This window comes from Gobius niger (assembly GCF_951799975.1).
Source record: "Gobius niger genome assembly, chromosome: 1".
Taxonomy (NCBI): domain Eukaryota; kingdom Metazoa; phylum Chordata; class Actinopteri; order Gobiiformes; family Gobiidae; genus Gobius; species Gobius niger.
This window is the reverse complement of record NC_136852.1, coordinates 6977310-6991322: the sequence shown is the minus strand read 5'-3', so window position 1 is coordinate 6991322 and position 14013 is coordinate 6977310. Positions and strand designations below refer to the sequence as shown.

General features: G+C 40.1%; 1 protein-coding gene across 1 annotated transcript; it reads left to right on the top strand.

Annotated features, from left to right (window-relative positions):
- Positions 1-11243, top strand: slc25a15a (solute carrier family 25 member 15a). Its single transcript, XM_079574934.1, has 6 exons — positions 1-67; positions 1360-1618; positions 4678-4818; positions 4899-5074; positions 9510-9668; positions 11109-11243. The coding sequence occupies exons 1-6, from the start codon at positions 13-15 to the stop codon at positions 11228-11230; spliced, it is 912 nt and encodes a 303-aa protein (XP_079431060.1). The 5' UTR covers positions 1-12; the 3' UTR covers positions 11231-11243.
- Positions 11244-14013: the final 2770 nt, after the last annotated feature.

Below are 14013 nucleotides of genomic sequence, written 5' to 3'. Positions count from 1 at the left end.
TTTGGAGACACCATGGCCACCAATCCTGTGATCCAAGCCATCATCGACTTCTCCGCCGGAGCCATAGGTACCATTTCATATTTTAAACTACAAACTAAACTGTAACACCAGCTCTTTCCCCATGACTCCAGGCCAAAATATGACTCCGCCCCCTCCCTACTGACGTCACAGCCTTGTTGGGACATGGTGGCTCTCACTCATCAGTGAATAAGACTGTTTATCTTCATATTTCTGAGCCACTGCAGCCGTTTCTGTTCATGAGCTTCACTTAACAGTTTAGGGGAGGCCGGATAGAAGGTTTATGCACAACTGCAGCCTCTGGAGGGCCAACACCTTGATGTTCGGGAGACTCCAGAGGCACCAGCAGCTTCAAATACCTGAAAAAAAGGTCAAAGGACATAGCCTTGTTTGGAACCGATACGCGTGGATGAAACCAGCAATATGTTTTAAAGATTTTAAGATTCATCAGCCCAGCACAATAAAGGCTTTTTAAATGTAAATAGAGAATAATGATGTGGGAGGAGTGCCTTGGTTTTTGGTTTTTCTTTTGAGCTTCATATACTTGTTTGTTGCTTTGTAGCAGCTGTTCTCTTAATCTGATGTATTTGTCTGGCAGAAACCCGTGTGTGCTCTGAATCAGCCACAAATCTCTTATCAGTACGATGATTAAGCTTAATCTTTCATGAAATATTGAAGGTTTTCATACCTCGTCCAAGGCATTCAACTATTTCACACTTTTCATCGGCAGAGAGATCCTTTTTCTTTCCCATATTGCTTGAAAATGGTGGTCTGCTTAATAATGTGGAATGTCCTTTTTCAGTGTTTTTGCCCTTAACTGGCCTTGACCTGTTGTGATAACATGACCTGGACATGACTTCCTTTAACACAGAGGTTTCCAGGCATTTAGTCATGACTAAATACTTCTTTGCTGTTTTTAATGTTAGACTATAACTTAACTGACTTTTCATCAGCAGAGAGATCCTTTTTCTTTCCCATATTGCTTGAAAATGATGGTCTGCTTAATAATAATATAATTAATAATTAATAATTTTTAACCTTCTTAACCTGAGAACCACTCATCACAGGCATCTGAGATTGATGTCAGTTATTCAAAGACACAATACCATCCATAAGTTTCATATATTTTTTACCTTTATGACACTGAAATACAATTTGCATAATCATTTTGAATGTTTATACCCACTGTGTCATCCTATATTGGAAAGAGATTTGGATAAATGTCAAAGTGTCGGCTGACTCAAAGCTTAATATGGACTATGAAATATGCCCCTTTTCATCTTACCATCCCCCCCACTGTAGAGCACTATATCTAACCTGCCCCTCCTCTCCTGTCTCCAGGTGGGACGGCCTGTGTGCTGAGCGGACAGCCGTTCGACACGACCAAAGTGAAGATGCAGACCTTCCCGTCGCTGTACCGCGGCTTCACGCACTGCTTCGTCTCCACCTGCAGGTCGGGAGGACTCCACGCGCTCTACAAAGGCACCACTCCGGCTCTGGTGGCCAACATCACGGAGAACGCCGTGCTCTTCCTCAGCTACGGCCTGTGCCAGGACGTGGTGCGCCTCCTGTCCGGCATGCAGAGGGGGGCGGAGCTAAGGTAAGGCGTATAAAGCTTTTGAGCATCTCTGCAGTAATATTTCACATTTTATTAAATACATGTGTGTAGAGAAGGTGGTTAAAGGCAGCTCTTGTGTTGTTTGGATCGCCCTCTGCAGGCAGAATGGGGGATTTCCCATTGTAAATGCAAAATACAAGCCATCATTTTAAGCCGAAGGCATGCTAGCAAATCAGTGGTGTTGTGTTAACCTCTTAACCTTAACCTGAACCGAGCACACCGTCTCCAGTTTGGCATTACCCAAATCTAAAAGCTTCTTGAAAAAGGGCGGAAATAGGAAGGATGAAAACGCAACAAAAATGTGACAAAAGAGCAACAAAAACATCACATTTACATAATAGAAAAGTGACAAAAAAAAGTGACAAAAACAACAACAAAGCATGTACTAAAGAGCGACAAAAACACGCCGGAAAAGTCACATCTACATAATAGAAAAGTGACAAAAACGTGATGAAAACACAACAAAAAAGTAACGGCAAAGAGCCACAAAAAAGTGACAAAAACAACAAAAAAGCAGAAACTAAAGAGTGATAAAAATGTGCCAGACAGGCAACAATAACACAACAAAAAAGTGACAACAGAGCGACAAAAAGTGACAAGAACGTGATGAACACACAACAATGATTTGGGTGAAGTTAAACTGGAGACAATGCGCTCGGTAAAGGCGGGGGGTAAGAGGTTAACCTGGCTGGGTTAGTTAACCCTAATCAGGATATGATTAGGGTTAAAAACAGCAAATGTAACGTCAATTGTGTTTCACTCACACAGATCTCACATATATTTTTAGAAACTAGAAGGTCTTGGCTTTCAAATTAGGTGTCACACTGGCATATAGCCGGTAAGCTCTCTAGTCAATAAGATTTGAGATTTGAATGTAAATAATTGCTAACCCTAACCCTAAAGTGTCATTTAAATTTGAGTGCAGAGCGGCTCAGACTGGGCCCAGGGATGGATTATGCAAATTTTAGATGCGAAAAATAATTTGCGTGTTTTTTTTAACAAGGAAACAATGTTGAAAAAAGTTAAAGCTCAAAAAAGTAAATTTTGCATGATTTGAAATAGATATAACCAGTTTTCATGTTTATTATTTATTACATAGTTTGATGGGACAATGTCCACAAGTCGTTTTACACAAGTGAAAAGAAGACATTTCTATGTTTTATGTGAAATAGGAAAAGAGGAATAAAAGTGTGACTCGCTCACAACCTTGTACTATATATATAATAGTACAGTGTTAGAGAATAACGATTGTGCCATGTTTGTTGTGTCACAGCAAACATGACCTGGACATGACTTCCTTTAACACAGAGGTTTCCAGGCATTTTAGTCATGACTAAATACTTCTGGGCTGGTTTTAATGTTACACTATACCTGGAACTGCGAAACAAGATGTTTTTGTGGTGAATTTCATCATATTCACAGGAATGAGAACGAACTGAGCAGAACAACTGATCATCCGGTGACTAAAAACAAAACTGATTATTTCAAAACCCATTTCTCAACACTCAACAATCATTATGAAACTGAAAAGGTTTCGGCTCAGAGGAGATGTGGTCAATGGATCAAAATGTCAAAGCACTTATGGCTATTACCATCTAAAAAACATTGCTAAAATAAAAAACATAGTGTCTAAACCGAACCTGGAGAGACGTGCTTTGTAGCGATCTTGCAGGAAATAGTAATAGTGTAATAGTGTTTGGTTCTGTTATTATGTGAATAGTTCAAACAGTGGTTGTGAGTCAAAAAGCTGTACTGAAAGGAAACGAGTTCTTCATTTTTTGTTTTGTTTTCTTTGCTATTGTTCCTTGTCGTTGTTTTGTTTACACTGATTATACTATGAGAAATTAAAAGTTCATCATTTTGAGTTGGGGGTAGGCGCTCATAAGCTTTTGCTTCAGCCTACTCCTTTTGAGCAAAATGTATGCTCAAATAAATAAATAAATAAATAATTCATGCATTTGTCTAGACTATTGTAACGTCTGCTCACTGGCCTGTCTACACAAGCTGTTAGAGCTGCAGTACATCCAGAACTCTGCAGCTCAAGTCCTGGCCAGAACCAGGATATAAGTCCATAATAGCTCCAAATGCTCCGGTCTCTTCAGTGCTGAAGTCCCTTCATGGTCAGGCACCGAGGAATATTTTTGACGTGTTACAGCTGCATGAACCACCTCAGGCCCTGAGATCCTCAGGGAGGGGTCTCCTGGTGGTTCCCAGAGTCACGACTAAACACGGTGAGGCTGCGTTTCAGGTTCATGCAGCAAAGGTCTGGAACAGCCTCAGTGAGGACGTGAGACAGGCCTCAACCCCGACTATGTTTAAGTCTATGTTGAAAACGCATTTATTTACTGCTGGCTATGACAATTGAACCTATTTTAACTAATTTTAATATACATTTACGCATATACAGTATATATATATTCATAAAATGGTACTGATTTTTTTCTTTTTTATGATTTTTATTGTATTTCGTATTGAGTTGTCTTGTACATGAAATGTGCAGTACAATTACATTTGCTTTTGCCTCGCCAACTTTATTTGTGGAGCACAATTCATACATAAAGCAATTCAAAGTGCTTCACAGTTGCATACCATTACAAGAAGGCAGAAATGATCAGTTTTCAGCCTGAATTTGAGCCTTGTCAGACTTGAAGCCTGTCATCTTCAAGACTGTTCCAGATTTGAGCAGTGCAAACCTGAAACACAGCCTCTTGTGTTTAGTCCTGACTCTGGGACCAGCAGGAGGATAGACTTTAAAACAGTTCAGCCCTGAGAACCTGAGGGAGTTCTCAGAGCTGAACTGTTTTAAAGTCTATCCTCTGGGCGCCAGTGCAGAGATCTGAGCACTGGACTAATTTGGTTGTATCTCCTTGTTCCATTGCAGCTGTCTTAAAGTACAAATTGTTAGCGTTTATACTGTCCGTGCACCAATCTCTATAGAGGATGGTATTGTACAATTTGCATGTGTTTGACTCATACCCTTGGTGAATGTGGACTCACCCTTAGGTCCACAGGTCATGACAGACTTTTCCTCTTCATTACAGTGATCTCCAAAAGGCCAGTGCCGGTTCCCTGGCCTCTATCTTCTCTGCCACGGCCATCACCCCCACAGAGCTGGTCAAGTGCCGCCTGCAGGCCATGCACGAGATGGAGGCGGCTGGGAAGATCGCCGCGGGACAGAAGAGGTGAGCACCTGCGGGAGAACAAACTCAGAATGTCTGTTTTCTGAAGTCCACCTCGGTGTCACGTTGTCCCTCTGCTGCAGCACGGCGTGGACGGTGGTCAGGTCCGTCCTGCAGAAGCACGGGCCTCTGGGGCTCTACGCGGGCCTCTCCTCCACCATCGTCAGGGAGATTCCCGGGTACTTCTGCTTCTTCGGCGCCTACGAGCTGTGCCGATCCACGTTCGCTAAACACATGGGCACGGACAAGGAGGGCATAGGTATGTAGCAGATCATACAGAAAACAAAGTACATTTACTCAAGTAGGAGCTGTATTTTACTTGAGTAGTATTTTTGTTGGGAATTCATTCATTTTACTCCACTACATTTGATAAAAGATGAAAAATAATACTTTCTACCCCACTATACTTCTACATATTTTGTCCCATTTTAAACCTTGTACTGTATTGCAAGGGTACTGTCAATGAAAATGAAGTATATTATATGAAGTATTTTTTAGAGCAAATACTTCAGTACTTTCACCACGAGTAATTATGTAACCAAGCAACGTTTCCCAAAACTACAGTTGAAAGAGTTGTGAACATCATTTCTGTACTTCAGACAAATCTATGCAGTAAATACTGTTTAGTCAAGCAACGCCATTATTTCCTAAGAAAGTTCGATTTAATCCAATCCAATCCAGTTTTTTAATCCAATTCAATGATTTTTATAATGATATTTACTGTTTGTTGTTGTAGAGTATATTTGTTTTTACCACCTCAGAGTATGTGGTAAACACAGCCAAAAACAGACCGTGTTGCACTGTCTTAAAGGAACAGGCCACCGTTTTTTCCATACTGAGATATGTTCTTACCTGAGCTTAGACGAGTTGATGCGTACATGTCTGGTCTTTGTGCGTGCGCTCAGTCACGCAAAAAGATCAAAGATGTTGTTAGCATTTAGCCTCTCCTCCTCTCCTCTATGGGGCCAAACAGGAGTGAAGTTAGAAGCAACCAAGCTCTTCCATGTTTTTCTTATTTAAACATGTAGATTTTCTCAGCAGATAAAAAGGGGAACTATATTGTAAGGCGTAATAACATCGACATCTGCTCAGTAAAGTGAAGATATTGCTGCGCGGTAATAGGGGGAAAAGGGGAAACGTGGAAAAGCTAGGTCGCTTCTAACTTCACACTTAGTTTGGCCCCATAGAGGAGAAGAGGAGAGGCTAAATGCAAACAAGATCTTTGGTTGTTTTGCGTGACTGAGCGCAGGCGTAAAGACCAGACAGTTACGCATCAACTCGTCTAAGATTAAGTAAGAACATGTCTCAGTATGGAAAAACGGTGGCCTGTTCCTTTAACCTAAATGTTTATTGAAAGATGGAAGACAGATGTAGAACCTAAATGAGTCCCCCTGCTTCCCTTTAGCACGGCTCAAAGCTGAACACGGGTGTGAAATGTGCATACAATCAATATGAGGGATAGTAACATCTTTAAGTGAGTTTGGAATTTGGAAAAATCAGGTACCCTAGCTTTAAGCAGTGGTGGTTAAAGTACTTGATTTTCTTACTTGAGTACAAGTGCAGATACTACATGTCAAATATTGCTGCGTTTTGCTTTTGATAATCCAAATTTCCCCTCATTCCTGCTTGGTTCTCAAGAAATTCATGAACTAATCAGATATTTTTCCTTCTTTAGCCACGTCATTATGCTGCTCCTGTATAAGCCCTGTCCACACTTTGCCACCAGTGTAACTCACACTCAGCATCTATTTGATCATAAGAAAACTTAAAAACTTTTGTTCCTTTTCTTTTTGGGTTCCTGGCACTTGTAGATGACTCAGTGATCTGCTTTTAGACCAGATTCTCGTTGCCAAACACATTGCCAGAGGCGGTGATCTCACTTTAGACAGTAAGGGTGGTGGTCAAACTTTCGGAGAAGTTCACCAGCTGCGCAACAAGAGCGATCATTTGACTCTCGGTTTAATATCTGTTCCTCTTTACACAGCTGCGTAAAAGGGCGTTTATTTTTCCATTGCACGGTCATTGATATCCCACTGTTTCCAATGGTGCCAAGTGATTAGCAGAGGTGGGTAGAGGAGCCAAAATATAAAGTCTATTCAAGTACAAGTAAAAAGAAGTGACCAAAATAAATACTCAGTTAACCCCTTAACTCCCACTTTAACCATCATCATCATTTATTATTTTGCTCTTCACCATATACGTGGTATGGACTTAAACATGTCTTACTGTCAGACGAGATAATATACAAGTACAATTATTTGCCTGAGGAAGACCCTGTCTGGTCGAAACGTTGTAATATAAATACATTTGATGTTGTGCTGGAACTTCTTTTTTAGTCTTTATAAGAAAATATACAAAACTAAACAAAGCAACATACTTCACTGATACAGTGGGAGAACCCTCTTTAAGAAGGCACCAAGCAGAGCCGTGGGAAGATATTTGAGTTAGGGGGCGCTGAGGGACAAAATTTACCCCCAAAATACTTTTTCTGTGCATAAATCCTATTAATTAACTTCTTAACTCCCGCCTGAACCGAGAGCATTTTCTCCAGTTCAGCTTTACCCAAATCCTGTAGGCCAGTGGAACACCTCATTTGAAAGACCTACAAAACTAAATTGATCTTTTTCCTCACATCAGATTTTTTTTCATCACTTTTTTTGTTGGGCAGTCATCTCATTTTTGTCAAATTTTTTAATTTTTTTTGTCACTTTTCCTCCATTTTTTCTCCATTTTTCGTCCATTTTTTCTCCATTTTTCGTCCATTTTTTCTCACTTTTTTGTCAATTTTTTGTCCATTTTTGTCATTTTTTGTAAAATTTTTGTCACTTTTTCGTCAATGTTTTCTCACTTTTTTCACATTTTCATCCTTGTTTTAGTCTCAGTTTTGTTGCTATTTTCACAACTTTTTTCCAGAAGCTTTTGGACTGGGGTGAAGCTGGAGAAAATGTGCTCGGTTCAGGTGGGATTTAAGGGGTTTATATTGCCTGCAGTTCACAAACTATCCACCAGGGGGTGCTGCAGCGCCCTCAGCACCCTGTGTTCCCACGGCCTTGGCACCAAGATTACAGATGCTCTTTGTCACAAACCTAAAACATGGATGGATAATTACAATAATACAGAGTGCATTTTCTCCAGTTCGGCTTTACCCAAATCTAAAAGCTTCTGGACTGGAGCTTGCAGCCTAAAGACCAGTGTAACGGCCGATTTGAAAGCTAAGGCGAAATTATTCTAAATATTTTTTTTTTCCTTGCTGCATTGTCGTCACCTTTTTGACGTTTTTTCCCCCATCACATTTTTGTCACATTTTCATTGCTTTTTGTGGCTTTTATGTTGCATTTTCGTCACATTTTTCCATCACTTTTTGTGTCACTTTTTTGTAGCTTTTTGTTGTGTTTTCATCACATTTTGGTTGCGTTTTGGTCACATTTTGACACTTTTTTCAAGAGGCTTTTACATCTGGGTAAAGCTAGACTGATTACAACACATAAGTTGTCGCAAAGTAAAGGGGAACTCTTTCACCACTGCTTTAAAGGAATAGGCCACCGTTTTTACATACTGAGATATGTTCTTACCTTAGCTTTGACGAGTTCTTTAGGACCTGTCTGATCTTCCCCCGTGCCTTCACTCACGTAAACACAGCGCAGACGGCGTTAGCATTTAGCCTCTCCCCCTCTCCACTGTAGCTCCAAAACAGGTCAAGATAGAAGCTACCAAGCTCTTCCACGTTTTCCCTATTTAAATATGGTTACGTGAAGTGTTCCACTACAAAGTATAATTACACAAAATTAAACAATGTGGATTTTCTAAGCGGATAAAAGGGGGAACTATATTGTAAGGCGTAATAATACCAGGAGTAGTTCGAAATCCGCGCAGTAATCTTCACTTTACTGTGCAGATGCCACATTACTCCTGGTATTATTATGCCTTACAATATAGTTCCCCCTTTTATCCGCTTAGAAAATCCACATTGTTTAATTTTGTGTAATTATACTTTGTAGTTTAACACTTCACGTAACCATATTTAAATAGGGAAAACGTGGAAGAGCTTGGTAGCTTCTATCTTGACCTGTTTTGGAGCTATAGTGGAGAGAGGGAGAGGCTAAATGCTAACGGCGTCTGCGCTGTGTTTACGTGACTGAAGGCACGGGTGAAGATCAGACAGGTCCTAAAGAACTCGTCAAAGCTAAGGGAAGAACATATCTCAGTAAGTAAAAACGGTGGCCTATTCCTTTAACAAATGCTGAATTATGTTTGTAATTTCTGACAAATAAAGATACAGAAACATGAACAGGATCAGAACATGAACTGTAACGTTAGCATGTCTGTTTTTCCTTCTACTGGACCACCGGCTTAATTTTCTACTGCGAGAATGAGACTAAACATTCACAGGGGGCCTGATTTTGACTCGACTACATTTGTGTGTGCGAAATATGCTTACAGTCCGCCAGAATATGTCTAGAAGAGTGATTAATTGTGATTCCCATGAACTTCCTTCCCCCTCGACTAGGCCACGCCCCCCAGTAAGACACAATGCCGGTGGTATCTATTAAATGTGCAAAATCGAGTGTCTTGCTTTGAATATTGTGACCTCTTACTCACTATGATTTTAGTTTCACTTCTCCTCTTCATCACACCTCATCTCAGGTTATTGCACTTTTTTTCCTGCTGACCTCTGTGTGTGCCGTGTCGTCCAGGGATGCTGCCGCTCATGTTCAGCGGAGGTTTCGGAGGCGCCTGTCTGTGGCTCGTGGTTTTCCCCATCGACTGTGTCAAGTCCAGGATCCAGGTTTACTCCCTGGCCGGTCGACAGGAGGGCTTCATGAAGACGTTCAGGGCCATCGTGCGGCAAGAGGGTAAGATTCAGACTCACACAGGGTGAAAATGCACAAAAGATATCATCCCTATTCGTTTGAACTTAGTATATTTATATTTGTAACAAGAAAGGCCATGTGCAGTCTTTACAAGTTTACATTATTGATGTGTTACTCACTCAGAGCCTGACAGAAGCTGAGTTATGGGAGGAATGAGAAGGGAAAGTGTCTGTGTTCAAGCTGCTTCAAACTTAGAAACACTGAATCATATTATGGCATGATCTATTATCTGTCTCTCTGTGCAAATGGTTAATCATCACAGGGAATCTGCTTTTTCTTGTCCAATCATCCAGCTGTTGTTTTTAAACATTTTGATTTCATATTTTAGAAAAGAAAAAACTTTCACCCCAGTTTATTAAGCTCTTTTAGCTCTTTTTCTCCCTTAGTGCCTTCGTTATAATGTCAGAGTGAAAAGATCAAAAACCAAAGTCAACCTTTTGTGATGTTTTGTCATGTTGGCAATGCGAAGATTTCCAGAAAATGTTTGGTTTCCATGTGTAGCACGAAAGGCGACCGAGAAAACGCTGTTATCCAGACAGCAAGTTTTCTTTATATTCTTGCAACAATATCTCTACTTTAGTAAATACTCAAAACTTCCTGGTCTTGTACATAACAATAGGGTTATGATTAGGGTTAGGAGCGGCGAAATATGATGTAAGTTGTGTTTCACTCACACAGATCTTACACATAGTTTTAGAAACTAGAAGGTCTTGGCATCACACTGACACATATAGGCTGTAAGCTCTCCAGTCAATACGCTTTGAGATTTGGATATGCACAATTACAAACCCTAACCCTAAAATGGCAGGTAACAGGTTAAAATAGCCTATTCAAAAAATGAATCAGCAAATTACAACCATAAATTGAAACCTGGCAATTACGATGCTCAAAGTGCCTTATTCATGTAAATGTAAACATGAAATGACAGAAAACGCTTCCTTATATTTGTGATTGATTATATACAAAATAGGATTTTTCCTTCAATAAATGAAATATGTACAAAACCTGCTTAAAGGAACAGGCCACCGTTTTTCCAGACTGAGATATGTTCTTGCCTGAGCTTAGACGAGTTGATACGTACCTGTCTGGTCTTTGTGCCGGTGGAAGAGCGTGGTCGCTTCCAACTTCACCCCTGTTTGGAGCTATAGGAATACATTGGGAGAGGCCAAATGCTAACAACATCTTTGGTCGTTTTGCGTGACACACAAAGACCAGACAGGTACACATCAACTCGTCTAAGCTCAGGCAAGAACATATCTCAGTATGGAAAAACGGTGGCCTGTTCCTTTAAGACTACCTTACTAAGCTATGGGACTCAATCACTGATATATACTTTTTGCTTGCTTGTGTCAAACTGAAAACAAGCGTATAGTTTTGTTTGAGGATATTGCATTACGTTGCCTGATGTTGTTGTATCTGCAGGTGCAGCGGCGCTGTACTCCGGCCTGACCCCCACCATGATACGAACCTTCCCCGCCAACGGAGCTCTGTTCATGGCCTACGAGTTCAGCCGCAAGTTTATGATGGACCGCGCTGGTGCTTAGGCCAGAGGGCACTTTTACTAGAGCCATTAGTGTTAGATCAGAGAGTTTTATACGTATATATATATATATATACATGAAAGCGAGGGCAATGTGCTTTTTACAGCTCATTTAAATTGTACTGTATTTAAGTATACGCTTTTGAGCTGCCATGATATATGAACGAGTCAAAGGTTACTCAAGAGCTCTAAAAAGTTGATTTTCCTTAACATGCCTCATTTAAGTATTTGTATTGTCTGAAAATGAATTGCTTTTAATGTAAATGTTTACAATGATTACAGTGTACAGTATTTTGTAAGTTTTACACGTTTTTCTCTGGGACTGCAGATGAAGTTAGTTTTGTGTAAAGCATGTTTCTCCTGTACATGGTCCCTGTCAAATAAATGAATTATGTTTTCTCAGTTAATTGTTCTGACAAGATTAGGACGACATTGTTCCATGCCCTTGTGTCCAACATGGGATCTCCACAGGGGTGTGTGCTGTCCTCTCTCCTTTTCATGTTGTATACTGACAGGTGCAGAAGCCCTAATGAACAAACGTCGCTTGTAAAATTCTCTGATGATGCTTTTGTCTTGTCACTTCTCCAAGGGGATGATCAAGGGGATTTTTTTTTTTCATCTGTTGGTTCGGGTTGTCTATCTGTGAGAGACAAAAACATGTTGAACAGAATTGTCAATGTGTGTTTCAAAATCATCAAGACCAACTGATTCATATTGAGACTAAATAGAGGAAGTAAATCTAAATGAACTGATTAACAAACCCTTTAAACCCACACTGACACTTCTCACAGAAGCTCATGTGATGCCGGGTTTCACAACAGACTTCAAAACTGACTGAAATCGAAAGTATTTTATTTTATTTATTTGAAGGAAAAGCCCCTTGAGCATCTCGTTTACAAGGGGGTCCTAAACATAAAAGGATCAGCAATAGATCAAACCTCTTTACCCCCTCCAGTTCAGCTTTACCCAAATCCATAAGATCCCAGCCTATAGGCCAGTGTAGCGCCTCATTTGAAAGCTAAGACCTACAAAACTCATCCACTGTAAATGGAGCTTTTTTCCTTGCGTTGTCGTCACTTTTTTGACATTTTGTTTGCTTTTTTTGTTGGGTTTTGATCACATGTTTTGCGTTTTCAGTGCTTTTTAGTCTCGTTTTTGTTTCACTTTTTCCCAGAAGCTTTTAGATTTGAGTAAAGCCAAACGGGAGACAATGTGCTCGGTTCAGGTGGGGGTTAAGAGGTTAAGAATCAAGCTACGTAGTCCCACATCTGATAACTCTGATCTTCTCACCAGCTTTCACATCTCATATTATATTGTCCATATTTTCTATGTTAACCTCTTAACTCCCGCCTGAACCGAGAGGATCTTTTTCCTCACGTCATAATAATAATAATAATAATAATAATAATAATAATAATGCATTGGTTTTATATAGCGCTTTTCTGGACACTCAAAGACGCTTTACATTGCACTATTCGTTCACTCCATACTCGGTGGTGGTTAGCTACTATTGTAGCCACAGCTGCCCTGGTGTAGACTGACGGAAGCGAGGCAACCAGTCTGCGCCATCGGTCCCTCCGACCACCACCACTCACTCACTCACTCACTCACTCACTACATTCGCTAGGTTTCCTGGTGTTACCAAACGGTCTTTTTATTTATTTTATTGACCTTTATTTAACCAGGATAGTCCCACTGAGATTAATAATCTCTTTTTCAGGAGAGTCCTGGCCCCACAGGGGAATCTATTGTACATGTTTTTAGTGGTAGGGGAAACCGGAGTACCCGGAGGAAACCGGAGTACCCGGAGGAAACCTACGCAAACACGGGGAGAACATGCAAACTCCACACAGAAAGGCCCCGTCCAGATGGGAATCAAACCCGGAACCTTCTTGCTGTGAGGCGTGAGCGCTAACCGCTGTGCCACCGTGCCGCCGTGGTCTCCCATCCAAGTACCGACCAGGCCCTTCCCTGCTTAGCTTCCAAGGTCTGACGGGATTGGGCATCGCAAAGGCGGTATGACCACAAATCACATTCATCACATTTTTTTCCCATCATTTTTTTGTTGGGTATTCAACTCATTTTTGTAACTTTTTGGTGTTAATTTTTTATCATTTTTGGTCAAATTTTAGTAATTTTTTTTGGTTAATTTTTTATCACATTTTTGTAATTTTTTTGTCACATTTTGTCACATTTTTGTCATTTTTTGGGTAATTTTTTGTCACATTTTTGTGATTTTTTGTCACATTTTTGTCATTTTTTTGTCCATTTTTTATCACATTTTTGTATTTTTTTGTCACATTTTTGTCCTTTTTTCATCCATTTTATTATCAATTTTTTTTTGTCATTTTTTGTCACATTTTTGTCATTTTTTGTAATTTAAAAAAAAAATGTTTTTGGTCAGTTTTTTATCACATTTTTGGCATTTTTTTGTCACATTTTTGGCATTTTTTCGTCAATTTCTTGTGACATTTTTATGACATATTTGCTACTTTTTCAACAATTTTTCGTCACTTTTTTGTCAATGTTTTCACACTTTTTTGTCACATTTCCGTCATTGTTTTCGTCTCAGTTTTGTTGCTATTTTCACAGCTTTTTACCAGAAGCTTTTGGACTGGGGTAAAGCCAAACTGGAGAAAATGTGCTCGATTCCGGTGGGAGTTAAGGGGTTAATTGAGTTTTTCTCAGTTGTAGTTTCTTCTTTTGATAATAAAACAATACGAGCTGGACCATTCTTATACTGACCCCAGTGTTAAATTTCCAGTCTAACCCTTATCACTTATTCAT

Coding starts and splice junctions, on each gene's coding strand:
- slc25a15a (XM_079574934.1), top strand. CDS start 13: ATGGCCACCAATCCTGTGATCCAAGCCATCATCGACTTCTCCGCCGGA. Junction 4,819..4,898: donor ATCGCCGCGGGACAGAAGAG/GTGAGCACCTGC, acceptor CCTCTGCTGCAG/CACGGCGTGGACGGTGGTCA. Junction 9,669..11,108: donor GGCCATCGTGCGGCAAGAGG/GTAAGATTCAGA, acceptor TTGTATCTGCAG/GTGCAGCGGCGCTGTACTCC.